At 38.2% G+C, this 24,611-nt stretch overlaps 1 protein-coding gene across 3 annotated transcripts in view; it reads left to right on the top strand.

The window, feature by feature from the left end:
* Positions 1-3,997: 3,997 nt before the first annotated feature.
* The window catches only part of LOC117414256 (poly(rC)-binding protein 4-like), a 41,209-nt gene continuing 20,595 nt past the window's right edge, over positions 3,998-24,611 (top strand). For 2 of the 3 annotated variants that reach the window (XM_034903682.2, XM_034903681.2), the window contains exons 1-3: positions 4,000-4,283; positions 22,510-22,681; positions 23,850-23,873. In XM_034903682.2, coding sequence (XP_034759573.2) covers positions 22,574-22,681; positions 23,850-23,873 — 132 coding nt within the window. In that variant the 5' untranslated portion in view covers positions 4,000-4,283; positions 22,510-22,573. Of the gene's footprint in view, positions 4,284-22,509; positions 22,682-23,849; positions 23,874-24,611 lie in introns of all 3 variants that reach the window. The other variant, XM_034024087.3, reaches the window with a different exon arrangement.

The raw sequence follows: 24,611 nt of genomic DNA, 5'->3' as shown, positions 1-24,611 counted from the left end.
CTCCAATGTAAGCTGCAGTGTCTCACAATCACGCTTAGTTTTACATGGTTTTGCAGTCAAAATAAACTTGTATAGCTTTCTGTCCATCTGAAGTCATCATTGGCTGTAAGGACGTGGCAGCAGTGTGGAGTAGTGGTTAGGGCTCTGGACTCTTGACCGGAGGGTTGTGGGTTCAATCCCCAGTGGGGGACACTGCTGTTGTACCCTTGTACCCAGTGGGGGACACTGCTGTTGTACCCTTGAGCAAGGTACTTTACCTAGATTGCTCCAGTAAAAACCCAACTGTATAAATGGGTAATTGTATGTAAAATAATGTGATATCTGAATAATGTATAATGTGATATCTTGTAACAATTGTAAGTCGCCCTGGATAAGGGCGTCTGCTAAGAAACAAATAATAATAATAATAGTATAAAACAAAAGGAATGCTGTATAGACGTTAACACTTTACAGTTCACATCATTTGAGTTATTTTTGCAATCACTCTTATTTAACATGATATTTGTTCACGTATTCAGATGTCATTCCCTTTAAGATAACATAGAATTCCAATGTAAATTAGCCCTGTTTGTTAGTGCATGTGGCCTTTACATTCAATAAACTTTGCATTAAATGCGTAAATACATAAATAAATGAAGCGAAAATAAAAGGCCAGTATTACTGACAAAAGCAGGCAAATTGGCCTGCATTTAGCAAATATCAATGATATGAATTATGTTATAATTGACTTTAAGTGCTCTTATACCCTCTACAGGAACACAAATCATTACATGCAAACATGCTCTGTCTCTCTCACTCCCCTCCCCCCCCCCCCCCCCTCAAGCTCCTCCTTTCCCCACAGTTTTAGTTTTACACAGTCAAGCCTGCAAGGATTTTCTCTTTTGATCATGCTATCCAACCCAATCCTCAGCTTTTGATGTAAAGACTTGGCTTCTCCATTCCTTCCTCAAAGTTCACATTTAAAAACAACAGCTGTTCTAGCCAGACGAAATCAAAAGCATTCCTCAGTGAATTTAAAAATGAAAAATAATGCAATTGATACTTTATCATCATGGAGCATGAAGCCTTTATTTTCAAACAAACCACTGAAAACTTGCCTAATTTGCATGTTTGTGGATACATTTGCCAGCATTGATGGTAATGACTAATATGTTCTGGTGTAAACTTGAGACAATTCAGCCCTTGAGAAAAGTAGAGATTGATTCTCAAATGCAGAACAAATAGTACAAGTTGAAGCCTCTCCCTTCCTCTTTTGTTATAACTTGGTATCCGATAGGACCTATGCCCATTTAAGGTAGCATTTGAAGCTGAAAGGACAGGTGCCTCAGTTGTGTGCTCCTCCTATTCAATGATAAGCATGTTGCCATCCACTTCCATTGAGAATGCTGTTTGCTCAGTATCTTTTGTACCACAGATAGCAGCAGGTGACACCCCCCCCCCCCCTTCTTCTATGACTCTGTGCCTGTGGAATGCACTGCGGCCTGGTGATTAGACAAGAGGACAGGGTGCGAAGTGATCCCAGCCAGTTCACAGGAACACTTGGACACCCTAAATAACTCTCTACCTACGTCCAGTCCCCACCAGCTGGGAAATTGGGTGCATAATCTCAGACACAAAAGAACAGAGTTGTGATATCCTAGAGACAAATATATCCACCAAAGCTTGACAGATGGCTCTGATATTGTTAGACACAAATTTCAAAGAACAGTAAGTTGCCAAGCTACACTGTCAACTTAAATAACTAGTTAAAATGTTGAAAACAGTCCAATTTCATCCCAGACACAAACTGGTTTTGCTTTATGTGGGCAATGCAAAATTATACTAAAGTACAGTAAATACAGTATAAATACACTCTCTATAAGGTTGATTCATCTATCAAATATTGTTCAAACACAACCAGGTATGCAGCTTTGTAACTATATTTTCCATTTATCCATTTACTTATACAACTTAAATGTGTATATGTGTGTATGTGTGTTTATTATGAAGACATATACGGATAATTACATAAACAGAACACCAAAGTGCAATTGTACATAGAAGTATTATTTATGATTCATGAGCTCAAATGCTTGCAAATTTTCATTAGACAGTCCTTACTTTGGGAATGGTTTATTTTAATTGGTGGGTTCTAAGATATATTATCACACCATGATGATTCTTAGAGCAGAGGTCCTTTCTAAAAATTTGTAACAGTATCCCTAATAGATATTCCATATCATCTGAATAAATATATACTTCAAATCTACAAATTCTCACACTGAGCTGGCAGAGCAAACAATGCTTTAAACGAATGTAATTTATTTGAATTGCTTTATTAATGTTGTTAGTCCCTCGCCCCTTTTATATTGTGCTGAACATCTTTTGGTTCTATCACGTCAATTCAGGACTTAAGTATTGCAAAACAGCGCCCCCTGGTGCTGTGGGTCGCAGTGAATGCAGATGTACCACTGGAGAGAGTCTGAATTACAATGCTTGCAGTGATTAAGTACGGAGACGTCTTTAAAATGACTGCATGTTCCAAACTGAACTATAAAATACAAGCAAACGTGCCTAAATATCTGGAACAGAATTACTGTATTACTGGCACTAATAAGAGCTAAGAAAATGGAAGAAAATGGTCAGCACTCATTTAAGCCAAACCCACAAATCGGGGGGTGTACCGTGGGTCAATCTGAGTAGGTCACAGATGGTGGCAATCATGAGGCTGGATCAAGTCTGTCTATTAGTTCAGGGTTTGACTACATAGGATTATTTAGGTTTACAATCCTAAATAACCCCCCAGTCACTCTGCATGTATTCATCAGTCCCTATATAATTGTAAGAGACCAATATATTCTAGTGAACCAGTCATCCAACTGGGATGGCTTGTGATTGGCTGGATTAATAAATGTTGTATTTTAGGAAATGGTCATCTGAAGTTCAGGATACGTTGTTTGCATTGTATACTTGTTACTGGTACACAAAGCTATTCCACATACTGTGAATGTAAATCACAAGGAGGAAAAGCTTGTCACTTTTTTTTTTAATATAATATATTATTTATATCCTTTGGCAGGTGGATGTCTATGTTACTTCCACATGTTTTCTGGTTCTATTTGCAGAGAGGGTCAGCAGTTAGAGCCGAGGTCTGGAAGCCAGCCTGTCCTGGCTGATTTCAAACCTCAGCTGAGGCTCGCAGCGTCATCACAGGGGCAATGTTTATTAAAAGAACACGTTGCCTTTTAAACCTAACCTCCTATAGTCTCAGGCTACTATACTCAATGAGGTAGTGGTGTCCATAGAGTAACTGTAAGACAATAACGTAATTTTCTGTGTCAGCCTTGCTCACACCAGGACAGTACATTTCAATTAAGATTATTTCCCTACAAATATTCTCTTAGTACTGTATGTTGGTTCTTGCCATGTGGAATTATGAACATGCCCTTAGTTATTATAGGTCCTTTGCATGTCAGTGCACATTATAAACTAGCTCTGTCACCACAGAAAAATGTTGCCCTCTATCCCATTCCTTCCCCATCAATTTCATCAGCGACTGCTCCACCCCCGTGGCTTCATTTTGTTTCTGTGTAATTTATGTTTAACAGTTCAGATACACGTATACAGTCATTGTTAGAAAACAGAAAACCTCAACCGCAAAATCCCCCCTCCAACTTTTTTAATTATATATAATTGTCAGATTTTCTCAACTGTCAAAAATGTTACATAAAGAAATTGTCAACTTAATTTCAAATAAACAAAACAGAGATTTCAAAACTGTTAGCAAAACAGTAATAAAAAGGTTTACATTATTATTATTATTATTATTATTATTATTATTATTATTATTATTATTATTATTAATAAACCTGTTATTGATAGCAAATTCAATTCGCTACAATTTGACTTAAATAAATGAAGCGAACAGCCGAATCAGCTTAAGACCAGAACAAAGGGTTGGACATTTCAACACTGTGCCACTGACAAGTAAAGGGTAATCCCGAGTAACACTGACCCAAGATTCGGGGTAAGAGAAGGGGGTTGCGGCTTGCACCTTGGCAGATGGTCTTACCCAGAGTGCATTGTTTTCATTTAGCCTCTCATTTGTCTGTTGTAATTGGATCCCAGTGGGGGAGTCCGGAGCTGCTGCCTGCCTGCCTGCCTCCCTGTTCTGGTTTTATTGTTACTGAGTGACATCAGGATTGTTTGTTACAGTAAAGCGTCTTACTGACAATGTGGAACACAACAGCAGGGGACTTATAGACACACCTGGATTTGTCTTGTTTTTCCTAAAATACGGAAAGGTAAGACCATACCTTTATTATCCGGTCATAGCCTATTCAAGTTAAGGACATTTTGCATTTATGGTGTTTCATCAGTCAGTTTCTGAATGAACCTACTTAGTATCACCGTGCATCTTAATTCTGCTGCTAGTAGTTGTATGGTTTACAACTATTAGGCTGCGCTTTGGATCGCATACGTGTTTGCTAAAGTTTAAATTGTACTACTTGGTACCAATAGCATATACCCTCGTTAAAATAAATATTAAAATATGTTACTTTTTATTACATTTTGTCATGTCAACTCGCTTTTTTAATGCTTCATTGAACTCAAAGTACAACAGTATATTCAATGTAAACGGAACAGAAAGGGCCGATATACATTGCAAGTGTCAGTGTAATAATAATAATAATAATAATAATAATAATAATAATAATAATAATAATAATAAATGGGCATTTAATGTATTGAGAGTAAAATAAAGTGAATACAGGCCCTATAACAATGTAAAGGTTTACTACTGAAGGCATTTGAGCACTCGAGAAGCAAAGACGCACACACTGTAATAATCCAGTACAGTTGCATTAGTGTTAGTTGCGCACTCATCTACTTTTATTTAGCTATTTTTAGTGATGGATATCTATTCAATTGTGGGACCCTGAAATAATACACGCTTTTCTCAGACGTTTATTTTATTGCTGCGCATTACTGTATTCTTTGTCATTGTCTAAACGCATCCAGAAACGGTTCGATTTTCTCGTTTGCCAAGACAAGACAAAAGCATCGTGGAAAACTAAGGTCAGCTGGGCGGATTATAATGCGATTGGCAGCTTCATCGTTCACTAGCCTTAATTGTATTACATACACTTACACTGAGATCACGTTTATAAACCAGGATGGAAAGATCAATAAATCAAATACGAGAACAAACTATTCCTCCCTCAATTTTTTATTGAGACATTAGCTCTCTGTTCGATCAGTTTCTTCTTCTTCTTTATCTCTTCATCGCATCGAGTAAATTATGCGCGCATACAGTATCGTTTACTGACATGACACCCTGTATTAACTCGCACACTTTACTTTTCACCTTCCCTGTAATTACCATAACAACTACCTTGTTCATCCCATGGCCCAAACTAGTACTTACACGACGTATACTCAGCGGAGCGTAAGTGCATTACATTTTCATATCTATATTACATCAGCGACCTCTATATCCTTCACTATGGACAATGGATGAAAAACTAAAAAACTTAAAAAACGCTATTCAATGCTAAAGGATGCACTACAGGATTAACATATTTTACTTTATATGCACACGATAATTCACTAATATTTAAAAGCAATATAGCTCCACTGCAACTCCACACAACAATAAGCAGCTGTATTTCAACACAAGGGAGATGTATGTGCACTATAGAAGATAAACTGACAGTATACTGTAGTTGTACCATATTAAAAGGTTTGCTGATTATAAGTGGGTATTGTGTTTTATGTTTAGTGTGCCGTGTTTGGTAACCTGGTGTGCAATTGTGCACTTCTTTGTCCTGTTTGCTGGGTCACATTAAGTGTTTGTGTGCCTGTCCAATGCATGAATGGGTTTAGGAATTCATATCAAAGCATGATATAGTACAAGGGTGTTAATGGATGAGGATGCAGTTAAATGGACATGTCTGACTGGAGGAGGTTTGAGGATAAAAAGGCTGTTCTTCTACAGAAGTGCCAATGAAATGAAAAGAAAACGCCCCTAGCACAGAATGCCACTGAGCACCCACTTCTCTGACTTATTTTCAAAAGGAATGCGTTACCATATCAAAGTCAGCCAGCTTGTACAAGGATCATTTTTAGTGGTGTTCTTGTGTTTAAGAAAAAGTGGTGCAACCTTTTCATTCTCGGGTTTTAAAATGCTTGGATCAACGAGATGATCTATATTCGAAAAAAAAAACAAAAAAACCCCACCTTGTAACTATGAAATGTTAAAAAAAAAGGAAATCAGACTCATAGAATCTTTTATAAATCATGTGATTCACAAGTTATTTTCATGAGTAAACAACAGATGTATTCATAACAACTTTATAGAGCAATTGAATAGACACCAACATCTCCATTAGGGGAAAAACAACCACTATAGTGCAATATTTTAATTCTGACTAATAACAAAGTGGTTACTATTCAATTTGTATACTCTCCTGTTTTATTAAAACCTAATGCATTATAAACAGGGGCAGTGTAAACATCATGTGTAGGGTGTATGATATGAGGGAGAACATGGCACACAACGTGACAGGTTACTGGGCACTTCAGACAACTATCCACTTTGTTGCTAACAGAACTTAAGCATTTTTGCTGGAAACGTATGAAGTTGCTGATAAGATTAACTATCGCAGAGTTTTTAAAGTCATTCACAAAAATAATTTTGAAGATAACTTCAGACTCTGCACTTCTGCTGAGAACCCTCAGGCCATCCTTACTATGGAGAGACAAGCTGTCTCTTCATAATCGATGGGTGTTAAAGAGTTATTGAACTCATCCTTGTACTGATGCCTTAGTAATTAATACTGAAAAGCTGAAGTAGAACAAGGCTATCAGCCTAAGGGTTACATTAACATGTATGATCCAAAGCTTACTTTTAAATAGTGTCATTCAATGTTTAATCTACCATACTATACCTAAAGTTTCAAAAATATTTATTACATAAACAAATCATTTTCAGGTTAGGCATTAACTTCTAGCTAATTGATTAACTAACTTGAGCTTGATTGAGGTTAACTATCACCACTTTCAATTATACCAGTGTCTAATTTTTTTTTGTTTAGTTTAGTTTTGAATGAATTAATATTTTGTTTATATAGCACTTTTCTGGTATACTTGTTGAAACACTAGGCACAGGTTAATGCTTCAATGAACCGTTTGAGATTCTTGTTACGTGTTTTGTAATATTTTTCTTTCACAAAACAAAAAACCCACAGCTGTGACCAAACGTTTTACATCACCTAGAATTTTAGGATTGAGATGTACCAATAAAAAAACACTATATGAGCTTAATTTAGATATTTTATTTAACACCACGTAATCAAATAAAATACTAAATAATATCGCAAAAGTCTACCAGAAGCCATAATATTTCATGTTAGATTTAAAAATGTCACATTTTAAAATTGTCAGTTTTTCATTAAGTACATGGAAAACTACAAAACGGTATGTAATTCAATGTGTTCATGTAACATTATTCAGCAGGTTTCATTATGAAGCAAAATTAGATAATTCTATAGGGGGGGATTCAATTCTTTTGGCCACAGCTGTACATACACCTATTGCTGTTTAAAAGGTATTCTTTGCATGTATGCGCTGAATGTTTTTCATGCCAGGGTTTGTACATTAGGTCAAAGTGGTTTATTATTTAAAGTCCCCAGGTAGGTTGTTATATCTAATCCAAATGACATCACATCCAGAGAGCATCACTTATGCACGTCACATGCAATATAGTTTCTATATGGGGGTATGTCCAGGTTAGCAAGTCAGGATTCAAACTGGTTTAATATAAGGTTACATGAATGTTTTTAGAACAGAAAAAAAGAAATAATCTACTTAAAAGCAAATCCACACACTGCATAGAAAACACAAATAAAGAGAAATAATGCATAATGAATGTTAAACAGGAGTCATATTTGGTTTAAGACACTGCACTCTTCGCTGTCAGAACTGCAAAGCTTGATAATTGTGCAGTGACTTTTTTTTTTTTTAATCACTACTTGCTGTCAGCATATCAGTGTGCTGTCATTTAATGGGCTGTTTTTTTTTTTATCTGTTGCTAAATGGACTGCTGATTTTCATACATCTGTTTTTTTTTTGCCACTACTCGTGTGGAATTCCTGTTTATTCTCTTTAAAACTAGAAGAAAATCATGCCCACATGTGCTCAGAAATTATTTTTCTAGTCCTATAGATTGATTAATAATTTTTGGGGAACTCTTTGATATAACAATCTGGATGCGTAGGTGTTTAGTCGTCGTCGTGCCCCCCCGAAGGCATACACATTATCATGTTGTTCACATTATACAAGTAACAATATTTAATAGAAACAAACAAATATCCATACAAGAAAAAATATACAAATAGTATGTCCGCAGTTGCAACAGTCAGTCACCAGATGGCACTAAGCGCTATCTAAAAATGCCATAGATGCAAAAATGTGTATAGGGCTGTTTTTGGTCATAATATTCAGTTTTTACTGCACAATTCTAATGAGCATGTTCCCCACTGCATCACATTAAGAGACCCCTATAATACTGATGGCAAGTAGTGACAATCGACTTACCTCCCATTGTGATAGGTCTGCTCTACCCCATTTCATAAGAGAGACAAGATCTTTGAAAACCTGCAGCCCGATATTAAGTTAAACACCGGTTATGAGATACAGTATAGAGATCTCATGTAGTGCAATATTCTTTGGCAAGAAGTTTTTTCAATTTCTTAAAAAAAAAAAAAATGGAGACATTCTAGTCGAATTGGTTCTCAAACAGTTTTTTTAGGTTTATTTTAGTTATGGCTGAAGTACCTAGCACTCAGACAGGTTGGTCAAGAGCAGTTGTCATTAGGAGGAGTTGTCATAAAAGTGATGATATGAGTATCATTTTGTTCTTGTTGTTCCCTGGAGTTATCTCCTAAAAGTATAAGCCCGCCATCCCCCCACACAACATGCTATTATAGATGTGTGTTGGTAAATGCATTATGGCCAGGTTTTCCCTGAAGTAAGATATTAACCTATAACCTTCTGGTCTAACAGCGAGTGTCTACTTATGCTTACTATGCTGTAGTATTCCATGGAGAATATTAAGTGCTTTGAAATTACTGCCTTTTAAAACGCTGCTGAGCTCAAATGCCCTACAGCAAAAGCACCTGAAAACCTTATGGTAAACCCTTGCATCAGACAACTTGCAGTCATATCGATAGGGCTGTAACGAAGGGTACATTTTGACCTTTGAAGGGTCGGAACACATTACCGAAGGAAGGTTCAAACCTTCGATGGTACTCATTTGCATAATTTATTGGTGATGTCACCATAGCTACTTGTTTATATTTGATTGAAAATCCTATTTTACAGGTAAGCCATATAAATGGAACAAAACATTCATATGTAGTTTAAAAATATATTACATAGAACAGTAATCTTGTTTTTATAATTTTAAATAAAAATATAAATACACATTGTTTATTTACACGGAATTGAGCCTGCTTGCGATATATACAGTAAGCTTGCATTGCACCAACTGCAGCAGACAAAGCTTTATTTAACAGTCACCCTTCCAAGCAGGTTATCAGTTACATTTTACTACGACTATAAATATGAATAATACCACTAATAATATGAACTTGCGCTTGTCAAGTGACCCCAGAGATTGGTTACGCCTCCATGATACGAGGAGCTTGCACAGTTGGAATTCAATTTATTTTTTGGTCGTCTGGGCATTTAAGAAAAAAATCCCAAACAGCAGAGGAGTTTTGAGACATTTCTTTCAATACAGCTTACGCTATAAAACGCTTTGCTGTCGAGATGGCGAATTAAGAAATTAAAGGTTTGCCTCTGGATAACACTAGCTGGAGCGGGGAGGGGTGGATGGTGCTCAGTTTTCGAAATTAAAATTATTAGTGGTATCGTATATTTTGTATGTTTCAAAGATATTCTACCATAGCACTTCTCTTACACTGTCTTGTACACTAGGTATTCAGTACATATTTTACTGAAGCAATACAGTCAGAGCCCACAACTTAGGATACTATACCCTGCTCCATACGTGGCAGCAGTGCCATATAGAGTTGCTATGTATATGATTTGGTAGCAGATTTTAATAACAACTTTTGTTTACTTAATATGCATTACACAAATCAAAAGATTATATTTTGCATGTGAGCGACATTTAATGTGTGATTTATAGTATTCACACCTTGTCAAACAGTTTCTGTTAACAGGAAAAAAAAAAATAATAATGATACAGTACGTGAACCTGTCTGATGAACCTTCGGAGGTTTAAAACAATCTTCGAATCCCGGGCTAGCGAACGAGCCTTTGGACACAGCCCTACATATTGATAAATATTTCTAATTCCTATATATATATATATATATATATATATATATATATATATATATATATATATATATATATATTTTAATTTAGCATGGCCAGTTATATTACCCCCCATTTTCTTCCCAATTTGGAATGTCCAATAATTTTTTCTTCTCACCACAGCAATTCCCCACACAGCTCAGGAGAACTAAAGGTTAAGTCGATGTCCTCCGATCCCACGTCCTCCGATCCCAGCTTTATCTTTTTCACCCAGGAACTCGAGAGCAGATGTCAGCGAGCTACCGACCTCTGGGAGGACAAAGGCCAGCCCTGCAGGTGGCCGCTCTTTGAGCTCATTGGGCGCCTGGCCAACAGGGTTCGCTGTAGCACGATGAGGAGAAACGGTCCCTGCCGATTTTGCCTCCCTAACCCACAGGAGCGCCAGAGCCAATACAAATCCCCTGCGCTGTATGACTCACCCTGCACATCCACATGGCTGTGCGTTTGCCAGATGAGCCACTCAGGGACCCCCTAATGCCTAGTTTTTGAAAGATTTGCATATTAGTTTGAAAAAAGATGTTGTTTACATTCATCAATAGGTTTATGCAGAGCAGTAAGAAAAAGGCTTGCCATTTTAATAAATTAGTTTTACTTCCTTAGTTATAATCGACCATGTAACATGAACCAGGTTATAGAAGCCTAGAGAGTAATGTAGTAAATAGATACCCAGGAATCCTAGTATAAATCGTAACGTGTGCAGGACGCAGCAGCTTCAGAATAAAGCGACAGTCAATCTGGTTGTTCAGCAGATGTTTGAAACCTATCTGTAAAATTAAGTCTAAAGCTCATTTCAACTACATACAGTATTTATGTACCGAAGCTTGTTCATGACTTAATTATGGCTTTCTTACGGGTATCCTGTTTTTCATGAACGTTGGAATGCTTTGAGTTGTGATTTGACATGCCACGAAGACTGTTCCCCCGAAAAGTCACGTTGGATGAGGAAACAAAATGATATTTAGAAAATTAGTTCACTACATGCTTTTGGTGAACAGATTGCATTTTCATTCCCACTACTGGTTCTTTAAATTAAATTACTTTTAAATAGAATGCAAATCAGGATTTGAAATAGCCCCAGTCATTTTATTATGTTAGGAAATAATGAAGAACAACATTTCATTACTGCAGCTGACTAAAGGTGTTGTATTTTGCTAAACTTAGGAGAAAATGTCATCCTTATCTACTTCTTAGCACTTATTTTAAAAGTAGGACTAGTGATACTTTACTGGAAGTGTAATGTTATCTCCCATTGAATTCCAGAGAAGCCCAATGCACCCCCTATGGACCAGAGCCATGCATTTACATAAGGGGTCATGAACCATAGGACATCCCTGAATGCAACAGATGGTTGAATTAGGTCATGCCTGACTGTTAGACCATTGGATGTCTGTTGTAATCTTCGCTCAATAAGCTTTCATTTTGCCATCAAAAACACAAATGGCTCTTGGCTATTTCTTAAGTATTGTACATTAAAGTCAAATAAAAATAAGAGTGCTAACCAATTAGGTTAGAGAGAAATAGGAACGTTTTAATATTTGAGTTAACAGGAACCATTTCATTTTCTTTTCAGGCCTCTGAACAGTACCTGCAAGTTATCAGGACTTTTATTTTATGAAGCAGTGGATATCAGATTACCCACACTACAGCTTCTGCATTAAATATGTGAAGTTCAGACACATATATACAATTGAACCAAATTGTTTCAGCCTGAAGGAACTTGGTCAGAAGGCTTGATTCGGTTTAATGGAGACACATCAAGTCTCTCTGTTTGAACGGGGAGCTTGCTCTGGGAAAACCAAGCATACACATTATTCATCTAAAGCTTTCAGGAATTCTGGGCCAAACGGTTTTGTTTCAAGACTTGTAGCATAAGAACTTGTTGCTTTTCACTGCTCTTGTTAGATCACTTGTGATTTCAAGGAACATGACCAATGGCACGTTCATATGTGTGTGTTTATGGTAAGTCTGATTCATTTCTGCCGTTTCATTTAGTTGTGTTGGAGACACAGGTGAATGTGTTCTGTTTGGAAGGGACACTCTGCCAGGCAAGACTGTGGTACAACGACAGCCCTTAAAGGAACCATTATTGATTCCTTTCTTAATTAAAAGCACCCTATCAGGTAGGGAAAGAGTTTCAGTAGTCACAGCCCTATTAGTGAGAAGAACTCTGTTAAGATTTACTGGAGTCAAGTGTGGGACTGAGGGTTGTCCTTCTGACATTCCAGAACAAAGAAACAGATTTCTACCAACACCTGCTGCTGCTTCCTTGTTGTTGACCAGAACTGAAGCTGTATGTATGTACGTACCAGAGCTGGACAAAAAAAAAAAAAATAATAATAACAATACCATTATGGTGAGTAGCCACCACAGGCAACACTAATTCCACATTTCTCCCGGATTACTGTCTATAATTCCTATAGGGAGATTAAGGATGTCACCCACAGACACATTGTAATTAGTGTCGTCTTGGATAACCTGCCAACCAAGAGCGTATTATCAGCCTTCTGCAAAGACATTATATAGTTTAAACATTTCTAACTTGAATACGTCAGTGCATGTCTATGTGTTTATTCTTCTGGTGTTTATTGGTGTATAGATTTGTGCATCTGTGCTTTTCCAGACTGACAGACTGACAAAGACAACGACATACTAAGAATGTCTTGTCTGCCCCCTATATGTTCCCAGATCAATAGGTTCCGAGAAGCAAGGCAGCAGCAGTGAGTCATGTCCCGGATTTAATTTCCTAATGCACTCGTGGAATTGTAGATTTAATCAGAGAGCGATGAAATACCAAAGCAGAGGCAGTTTCAATAATTAAAATGAGCCGGGGTCCAGGAAGTGGGAGGGAGAGAGGGGGGGTCCTATAAATTAGAGACTCAAAACTGACACCTGCTTCTCAAAAACCTCTGAGGGCTGCCAATAAAACCCTTCGTTTGCACAGAAAAGCTGCTTTGACTGCAGTCTGCGGTTAGTGATTCATCTCAAGCGTAATCTGAGAGAAATGGCTGGTGGCGGAGCAGGTAGCACTCATGGGTTCTAGACTAAAGATTAAAATGATGCATTGTGGGACAGCTCAGCATATGATTTAGTGTTGTACTGGTGGCTTGAATTGTTTTGACCATTTGCTGCTGGAGCTACATTTACATCTCCTACCGTCTACAAGATTTCAGTAATTCACCCCTCTACGCAGACCAACTGGCTGCACAAATACATTATCCTGTAAATACTTGTAAGCCACATGCAGTACTTTAGCATTAATTCCCAATGCAGTTAGTAATACTTTTTTGTGAAAAGACTTTTGTGTTTATTTATTTTGAAATGTATTTACTGTATATTCTCGATTGTACTGTATTTGGTTTCTTGAAACTAAGCATCGGTTAGACTGAAAGTTAACATTATGAAGCCATGTTAGCTTGGAGGACATTTACTGTAGGATAAGGGCAGCAGTGTGGAGTAGTGGTTAGGGCTTTGGACTCTTGACCGGAGGGTTGTGGATTCAATCCCAGGTGGAGGATACTGCTGCTGTACCTTTGAGCAAGGTACTTTACCTAGATTGCTCCAGTAAAAACCCAACTGTATAAATGGGTAATTGTATGTAAAAATAATGTGATATCTTGTAACAATTGTAAGTTGGCCTGGATAAGGGCATCTGCTAAGAAATAATAAATAAATAATAAGCACCGAGTCTTATTGGCTGAGAAGATTTGTGAGAACACAGATACAGCGCTTATACATGATATAGAACAGGGCTGGGTCTTTATGTTGTTTTCCTAGAGCAAGGCTTTTAATTTGATTTAATAATGGCAGCTATCATTACTATAGATAAATGGTGCTTTTTGGTTTTAGCAGTAAAATGTGGACAGAATGCAGGGTAGAAAATAAGAAAATCCAATTAGCATGCAAAATCTCAAGCTTGATTTAGTCTTGTCTGCCCCCCCCCCCCCCCAAATGTGGCACTGTCACTAGTTTGTACTGTTCAGAAAGTCAGTCTGTGTTCATTTTGTGAATGTCCAGTGGAAGTCATAGGGCACTAAGCTGTGACACATGCAGGCACATGAAGACGCATTGGCTTTCAGCTTTCTGTTATCTGAGTGCTTGGCTTGCTGCCTGCTGTTGCTCTCTCAAACAATGCAAGTGCTACTGCAGCTGTCACATTACCAACCCCTGGCTCTCTGTGATCATAATAGCACAGCCCAAAGAGGACGACGCGACCGGGCTGGCAAAGCCACATTGTTTTCTTTTATTTTTATGTCCGAGTCTTTGAATGCAGAGCTTTTTGTCCTATTCAAATTTACCATTTGGAACATGCCCTAAGCATAACTTCACAGGAGAGGCCTACTCACCCTTCCAAAAAAAAAATAAAAAACTTTATGAAGGATACATCTAAGTTATATAGGTTAACTACATTATTTTTAATATCGGACTTCTTTTTTCCCCATTGAACTGTGCTGGACCAGAATACTTTTAACATGATTCTTGCCAGCAAAATGAATTAGCAGTGAATTATTATTTAGCATGTGTTGAATAGTGCTGTTTGGTCAGTGTTAAAGTGTGCCTATGGTTTTCTTTGCTGGTACTCATAGTACATTTTTAAATTGGTGTTAGCATCTTTCTGTAGCTCAAATGTGTGTCCATGTGTGGGAAGAGGGGGTTTTGTTCAGCATATATCCCATAACCTTGTGATTTCCATGAACTTCAATCACATCGCCCAAAGCTGGCTCCTTGCATCCGTTAATTGCCGTTTTCAATCTATATAGTGTGTTTGGGGGGAGGGAGTTGCATACAAATAGAATGGCTTTGTAAATCAAAGCCTGAGACAGTGTCTGTTGAAGACTTGCATGTTAATCAGTTCTTTGCTTCATTTTGTTCTCGTTTAACTGTCTATCAATGTGATGGACAGCGGACTACTGGGCCGACCTGCTGGGGACTAAAATCCACCATCCTTCCACTTCCTAGAACTTCACAAGGTCTTATTTAACCCTGGAAAGAAAAAAAAAACATCTCAAAATCAGGCAGATGGTACACTTGTTTGGAACCCTAAGCATGCCTAGAATTTCCACAAGGGAAACTCAAATAAGTTTACATACGCGATGCTTCGAAGTGGCTAACAAAGTCCCTAGTTCATTATGTCTTTCCTCAAAAATTGATTCATTTTGCTTCCTCACACAAAGCCTTAATCACTCTTTACCCAACTCATAAATGAATTGAGATTTGTTTGGTTTTAAACTATTTCTCCTCAGAATTTCAATTAGAGTAGGATAAACAGCAAATTCTGGCTTTGCATGGGGAACACAAAAAAGACATAACCAACTCGGGGCTACACTGAAGATACTAGCTTACAAACTGTAATGCTTGGTTCAAATTACCTATTCAAAACAGTTGAAACTCTGGCTAGTATCTGCAATGAAGCTGGCAGTCTCTTTTAAATAAATATGCTGCTGATAAAAGCATAGCATGTGTACTAAAGCAGATATATTGCAGACCATGATAAAGCATGCTAAACTGAAACATTACTGTGTAATACATTTTTAATGTACATTGTAGAACCCTTCCATCATTACATCACCCTTCCATCATTACACCACCAATGGTCATCCATTGAACATATCTATCACGGCTCAACTTTCAGACTAGTCAAGTTCTTAATGGAATATTGGGCTAAAAAGCCTTTGTGTTCATAATTGGTTGCCCATTTTGAACTATGCGTGTTGTATTTGTTATATGTTCTGATTGTTCACAAGGTTATAGTGGACTGCATTGCACCAGACTACAGCAGAACAAAAAGAATCCTGCAGAAATATCATTCCAATCCAAGACAGCTGTTTATCAATCAGGAGGCATTCCTGTAAGTGCAGCACAATACAAATACACAGCTGCCATAGACTGATGTGCTAACAGCGGCTATTGATCCCTCCTTCTCCTTTGTGGGGGTTCAAATTCTCCTGCTAATGCAGCTATGAGGATAGAGACAAGGAGGCGGGATAAACCAATCCTGCAGAGACCAGTGTGACCTTACAGCAATGGGAAAAGTCAAAGAATCTGTTGCAGAAAACGGACGCCCCACAGGGAAAAAACGATGCTACTTCGTTATTATCTACAGTGTTTTGTGGGCTTGTGACTGACTGTCTTACTAAAAGGCAAAAACATTACTCAATGAAATCGTTGGCGTTAACATTTGTATTTCTTGCATGATTGATATCATGCTATCTGTTGCTTCATTATTTGCCATGCTGACTAACTACCTAGTTAACAGACTAAAAAGACTCCAAGCTCTGGAGTGATGTGGGGAGGCATTTTAGTGTTACACAGTGCAGTGAAGTTTCCTCCACCCCCCTTCAGAAAACCCGCCTTGGGGTTTTTTTCAGAAGCAATTTTGGCTTGAATAGTTAATAACCTTGCAAATGGCATAGGGATCTAAGCAGAAACAAAACACACATAATAGAATGTCAAAAAGGCAGGAGAAACGTAGATGTTAGTATTTTGAGTTGATTCTGAACCAGGGGTCTGCAACTTGTCCATACATAGACATGTCCATGGCAAGAGTTGTCAGTGTCCGTGGCAGTGAATACGTCTGACACACACAGGCACATAATTGTATAGAACTTCTGTTTTGTTTGTCCGTGGCCAAGATTTTTTTTTTTTTTTAAATGTCCATCACCTCGACATGGTGCCGACCCCTGTTCTGAACCCTGTATCTTTTTGCTCTTACAGCTGACACTGTATACAGAAATTCTTTCTCTGCACAGCAGACATGTGTAAAAAACCGGAATATTGAGCTTCCGTTTAAAAGATAATTGAATTTTGTTGTCTCTTAAAAAGGATCCATTTGTGTGAGAAATCACATTAAATACCACGACAAATGTCCGTTAGCCATAAACCATAAACCAGCTTGAACTTTTAGCCTCACATACTTTTGTTTCTTTCAGTTATAAAGATTACACATATTCTTGTGTTGACAGGACCAGGGAGTGGATTTGCAGTTTACAGGGAAAGTAACCAGAATGTACAGTACAATATATAAGGTGCTCGAGTAACCAAAGAATCAATAAGAGACCATCAGGTTAATGAGGGGTGCAGTGGGGCTGAGTCACTCCACTACAAGGCTAGTGGGATTTACTGCTGAGCTAAGCAGGTTTGAAAAGCTTAGTGTTGTATATCAGTTGTATATAAGTGCCAGCAGAGAAGGTAGTGGTTAAGTGTGGTCATGCACAGTAAATGCAAAGCGTCTGTCCACACGTTTTGCTCATGTCTGCATTTGAGGCCCGTATTGGGGGGTTATTACTTTAACTACATACATTAAAACACATATCTTCAAATTAATTAATCCACATACTTGTACAACACTGTAGCAAGTTAAATAAGCAATATATTGTGCAGTGAACATGACAGCTAACACAATTTCTCTGAGTGACGTACAGTGTGTTTCAGAGATTAAATTACTGGGCAAGATTGATTAACGTATATTTTATAATGTAAATAAAATCAGCCGGTCACCTTCAGTTAATTGGGTATGTCTTTCACCACCAGAATGCCCTCTTCCCCTCATCTTCATATAGGAGTGAGGAGCTTTGTTAATTCAGCTCTTCTGAATACACATATATTCTGTCAGCATTAGCACTGTCAATCCTCTATCAGTTCAAGGGTTCAGCTCACAGCTCAGTAAGCAAGGTGGGAGGGGGTCTGGTGTATGCTGCTATTCTACACAAGGAGCGTTTTATACGGTTGACACCAGTACAGCATTAGCAGCAACACTGATTTACCATATTCAAACAAAGAAGGAAGTCTTCTCAATCACAAAAACTCTTTTGTGCACAAAACATCCCGTAACCCTGAATGGGATTACAAAATGACTTCAAAAAGAAACATTTTCATGGTAAACTGCATCTTTGTAACTTCAAACACATTTTATGAATTGTGAGGTTAAAAAAAAAGAAAGAAATTAAATTCACAACTATTTGCCAAAAAGTCTGCTTAACACTGTAGTACTGTTGTTTATATAAATAGGTCACTAAAAAAGCTCTACAAGATGATAGAACTTGAACTGTAGAGGTGGTGGCCCCATGCAACCCAAGCTGAAATAAAGCTGACAGAACCTCCCTTAAGATCTCATTAAAGGCAGACATTGACTAAGGCACAGTGGTCGAGAGAGTGGGGTGCAGAAGCCGAGCTCCACCTTGACCTCAGTTGATGGAGCCGTAGCAGATGTGGGTTTGTGTCTGGAGCCTCGCGACGGATCGAGTCTGCACTTCTGAGGGAGAGCGAGGCTCTGTCACTCCCGCTGTCATCCCTGCAACACGTTGCCAGACCCCCTCGATGGAATAAGCCAGAAAAAGAGGCTGCAGCTGTCCCACCTGACAGCTGAGAGCGCCTGAGAGATCAGTGGCACACGCCCGCCCCCCTCCCCTCTCCACGTTTATGCAGCAGACACTTCTCACTGCAATCAGAAATTTAACAAGACCTTTCCATGTTTTCCTTGGGCTCAGGCAGAGGAATCCGTGCGTGTGGCTTCTGTTGTTTTAGAGACATAACTGACTGGACACAGGTGTCAGGTCCCAGCCAAACTGCATATTTAAGCCAGCATCTGAGCACTAGGATATTCCCTTATTTAATGTTTACTGCGGTACTCCGTTGAGTGAAGTGAAGCGTTTGCTAGCAGGATATAACAGTAGTACGGTAAATCTAGAACACGGCAAACAAAACACATGGGGAAATACATGGAAAACTGCGGCTAAGCTGTTGTATTGGTAACTGCAACATTTTGATGCTATTTGTCTTTTATTTTAACAGTATTTCTTGCCTCACATTGCAGTAATAGATTGTATCAGTCAGATCAAGTCTGAATATTTTGCACATGTCTGATATTAAATATAATTCATTATATAATGATAGATCAGCACCAGTAGCTCAGAGCTAGCAGATTATTAGGATTTATCATCCAGACAATTTTATGTGGAGAGCACTGCAAGTTTATGGATTCTATATAGCCGGCAATTTTAAAGGGACTGTACCTTTTAGGAAAGGTTTAGATTGTAGAGATTTTTTTTTCTTCCTGCAGGCAAGATGTAAAACACTACTTTGCACTGGATTAAGTTCTGTCTGTCCTAACTGGAGATGTGGCATTTGTGGCTCCAAATATTCACCAGATGTTATAGTCTAATGTTAAAGTTTAAACATTTAAGAAAAATAACAGACTAAATAGCCATCTGCACATCCCTCCCTTGTGCTCAAAATGTCCTTCACAATCCAGATGCTGTTCTTAGCATAATATATATATTATATATAATTATTTTTAAAAAAATTATTATTATTTTTGTAAAAAAATATTAGTATGGAACACATACAAACGCCTCCACTACATCCCTGGATAGAAACACAGTACTTCGGTAAGAAATTCATATGGGATTTATATACCAATAAATGTGAATACAGGTCAAAGATACAGAGAATTTAGTCCAGGGCCAGCAAATTTAATTATCTACTCGTAAGAGGAGCTCGCTTCACTAATTTGCTAATTGAATACTGCATATGAAATACTTTAATGGATTGTGGTCTTTGAATTAAAAAAGAGAACTTTGTGCTGGTATCTTCGAGCATATAATTAAATAGCGAGTTCACTACTGGGGTTATTTAGACCTGCATATTTAATACGCAGACCCCCTCCCCAACTACTTGGTATCTAATCTATAAATAGCAAATTCAATTTGTAGAACTCAGTACTTGGATTATACAAGCAGCAGTCTTAATAAGAGCTGCTCTAGACCTGGATCTGAGAGGCAGACAGTTCAATATGAAAAGATCAGAGATGTTAGAGCCAGCAAATTTAATATAAATGGATCAGTAATTGCATTTTAGGAGCAGCAAAATCAGAGACCCAGTACTTGGCCACTGGGTATATTATACCCAAAGAAAAAAAAACACACACTTGTTCAGTAAATACCTAAATAACATATATGCCAATGATAATTACCTAAGAATGCTGACATTAAAACGACTGCACCGTCAAGGTGTGTATATCAGTGCTTACAGTTCACAGTAAGTGTCTCTAATTACGTGGCAATTGCTTGTCTGATTTCATTGGAATTGCATTGTAAATAAATACACAACCACATGTGTAAATGCAGCATAATCACAAAAGAGGCAAACACATTCCAAGATTCTTCATTTTGTAATAAACATGTTTCATTGGAACTACATCATCATGTGTGTAATTACAGTGTAGTTTGGAATCCTTTTCTATTAAAAGTAACAGTGTGCATCATATTACATGCTGAAGATGTACTGGTGCATTTAGATGTCAGTTTTTATTATTTTCTCCCCAATTTGAAATGCCCAATTATTTTTAGGCTCAGCTCACCGCTACCACCCCTGCGCTGACTCGGGAGGGGCGAAGATGAACACACGCTGTCCTCCAAAGCGTGTGCCGTCAGCCGCCTGCTTCTTTACACTCTGCAGACTCACCGTGCAGCCGCCTCAGAGCTACAGCGTCCGATGACAAGGCAGCTCTGGGCAGCTCTAGGCAAGCCCGCAGGCGCCCGGCCAGACTACAGGGGTCGCTGGTGCGCGGCGAGCCGAGGACACCCTGGCCGACCTAACCCTCCCTCCCCCCGGACGACGCTCGTCCAACTGAGCGCCGCCCCCTCGGAGCTCCCGTCCACGGTCGGCTGTGGAATAGCCTGGACTCGAACCGGCGATGTCCAGGCTATAGAGCACATCCTGCACTCTAGCGAGTGCTTTTACTGGATGCGCCACTCGGGAGCCCCCAGATGTCTGATTTGATTGACCATATATAGTTTGGGGCCAGTCTGTTGTCTCGATATTAGGTTAAATACCATTTATTCTGTCTCTGTTTTGTGTCCACAGATTACTTGGGGGTTGTTTACTACACTTTTCCATAGTGTTACTCTACATTTAGCAAAAAACAGAAATGTTTGCTCACACAAGATTTGCCCATGAAGCCTTCTTAAAACTAAACAGACATGCATCTGCAACTACATTCAGCAGTGGTGGTTATGATTTCACATGCAAGCTGTGCTGCAGTAAAACAAAAGAAAAATGTAACGTTTCTGTTGAACTGGTAACTTTATACCAATGGGTAATAAGATGGTTTCTGAATGATATTAAACAACATTTTAAAGTCATGCAGGGTTTCTTTCTTTATTTTTGAACTGCGGCACAGTACAGTAAAGCCAGACAAAGCCAGCTGCATAAAGACACTGTCACTGAACACTGTGCTGCAGCCTGATCTGATCAAATCGACTGCACATAGCAATTCAAAGTACAGCACAGCTGGAAATAGATGCTCAGGTCACCCATGAAGAGACTCCTTGTCCATTCGTGTAATAATACAATTACATTTAAAGTCGGCGTTCTCCAACATTTTTTACATATTTTTACATTTATTGAAAATAAATAACACATGCTCAGCTGTGCTGTATGGTACACCTTAAAAATCTATTTGAATCAAGAACTCTATGACTGTTGGAACCAGGTGAATTGTAGATATTGACCAGCATTGTAACAAAGTCAGCGAAGCAAATAATAGAGGTGGTTTTATTTGACTCCACCCATGATTAGTGCAGTTCTTACTAGTCACTGGACTTTATTAACCACACATTTTGTATTTGGGGTCACTGTATTCAAAGCCTCTTCTCCCCCTCCTCTTTAAGTGTCTCAGTTTTCTATGGGTTAGTGTGATTTTGTTATAGGGGGTTTGACAGCAAAACACTGCTGCCACTGCAGGAAAAGAAAAAATCTTAATAGTATTCTTGGTGGTAGTCTGGTACTTTATTACTTGGAATCTGAGGAAGGGTGGTGATCGATCACTTTTCAGTGACCCAAGTTGTATTTCATATTGAATTTGTACTGTTGGAACTATAACTAATAAAAAACGATTCGTCCACACTAAACAATAAACTATGCAGGGACTGATGCAAACAACTATGACAGCTGATTTAATGAAATATATAAATGTACAACATTGACATTTAAACTTATTTTGTGTAAAAGTGACCAAAAACAGAGGACACAAAGTGTATGGGATGGCTCATTTTACAAGAAATATGTCCCATTCTCCAGGTTCTGTAAATGTAATGTGATAAATCTGAGATTTTTTTTCATTTACAGATCTGCAAAGCATTTAAAAGAACAACATACTTGTGTGAGGGATTTGGTGCCCTGAGCTACTTTCATGCGTCTCCCTGCCTCCGACTCCCAAACCACAATGAACTGTGAGCAAGACCTTGTCGAAGGGGGGCTGAACGTCACCCTCACTCTGAGGCTCCTCATGCACGGAAAGGTAAGGGGTCAGATTATCAAACAGACGTATTGTAGCGGTGGTTCCAAAGACACCGAAACGAAATGCAAGTACACAACTCGGAACTAAAGTGAAATTGGAGGATAATGAAGTCAGCCCATTGATGTATAACAGATGATTACTGCACTGCACGATAATACTAGACTAATCATAATAATACAAATCAGAATCGGAATTTAACTAATCTTAACTATGTCTGGGTCCCCACGTAGAAAAAGAAAGACAGTAGATATTTTACACTGTTCCAAAGTGACTTAGCCCTACCTATTTTTTATGACAATTTGACTGATACCCCACAATTGTTTGCCATTGTTGAATCAGTTCCTCTTCCCCCTAGCTTGGGTGACCTGAGGTTCTGGATAAGGATGACCTAAAGCTCCCAAGGATTTGGAGCCCAGGCCAAATCTATTTCTCTACTATCTAATTGGCTTTTCTGTTTCCAATTGGGCCTGATCAGCCGTTACTTGTATGCAACTCTTTATCTTTTCTAATTCTCCCTAATTCAGCTCTTCTGGCTTTTAACTTCAATCCAGTTGTTCTAATCTCCTTTGATTTGGTCTGATGGGTAAGAAAGGTATCTTGTTGGTTTATCTGTTGGTCTTAAACTCTCCTTCCCTAAACCCCTTGGAAACTATGCATAGAACACAAAAATGTGTCTTGGTGTGCTTTGTGAACCACTTAATGAGATGGCCCAGAGACCAGGAGGGACAGTGGCTTCAAGCTCCTGAGTGCTGTACATTAGTCTGCCATCCTCCTGCTCTTAAGCACAGCCAGGCCTGTCTGGGGATTTGCATTTCTGAAGATCTTTTGGTACGGGTCTGAAATATCAGTTATCTAATGCATTCTTCTTGTTTAGATTCACGTTGTAGAATATCCAGTCAGCTCATCCCGATGTATTTAAATAAAACAAAACAAAAAAAAGATGCATATCTAATCTGTCTCAGGTGTTACCATTAACCTTTCCCCCTGCAACACTACTAGTGGAAGTAAAAAAAAATACATCAGTAAGAATATACCTGTGGTCTTTCCGACATCCACTTAAGACAGAGTGGTGCAGGAAGCATGGTGATTTGGCTTTCTGATAGAGGGCGACATATGCCTCAAATCCTTAAACATTTTAATTATTATTATTCTTTTGTTTGTTTTGCAGGAAGTTGGCAGTATTATAGGAAAGGTAAGAGACATCATCTTATTTTCCTGAGATTTATGAGATTAAATAGGATAAACTGGCTATTAAAAAGTTGGAATGTGTGGGTGGTGAAATGCGCATCTAAATAGCATCTTGGATTTAAAAAAAAAAAAAATCAATTTGTATTGAACGCCACTTTCAACAAATATTTTTCATTCTCTTAACATATATGATCTGGGTGATTCCCGAGCTGAGCTATATTGATGAGATGAGCTGAATAATGAAATCAAAGATAATGAGATTTTTGGTACTGAGTAACCGAGCTCACAACCACTCAAAATTGATTAAAAAAGGTAAAGGTAAAAAAAATAAAAATTATAAAAAGATACTGGTGCTCTTCAACTTTTCCATACCGCTACCTTTCAATATCAATTTCCCACCTAGTTGTTGCATTATGGCATTGCCATATAAAATACTTTTACATCATCAACTGGACACTAATAAGAATTTATGCACCTAAAGAATATTAGATACATTAAACAGAAGTCTACTAAATTAATGACACCAAGAACCCAGTTCATGTGTTAGGGTTACAGGTATAATTAGGCTGGCTTCTTTTCAATGCTTATTGTTTAGAGGCACACAAAACAGCATAATAAAATCATACACCTTTTAGAAAAGGTATTTAACTGAGGTTCTTCATTCGAACACCTTAAACCTGTTATTTATACAACAAGTTTTGCCAGTCATTTATAGCCAGCTGACATCACGACACTACTGAAA

Source organism: Acipenser ruthenus, chromosome 25 (assembly GCF_902713425.1).
Source record: "Acipenser ruthenus chromosome 25, fAciRut3.2 maternal haplotype, whole genome shotgun sequence".
In the NCBI taxonomy this organism is placed as follows: domain Eukaryota; kingdom Metazoa; phylum Chordata; class Actinopteri; order Acipenseriformes; family Acipenseridae; genus Acipenser; species Acipenser ruthenus.
Note: the sequence above shows the minus strand (reverse complement) of the source record. Positions and strands in the feature narration are given on the sequence as shown.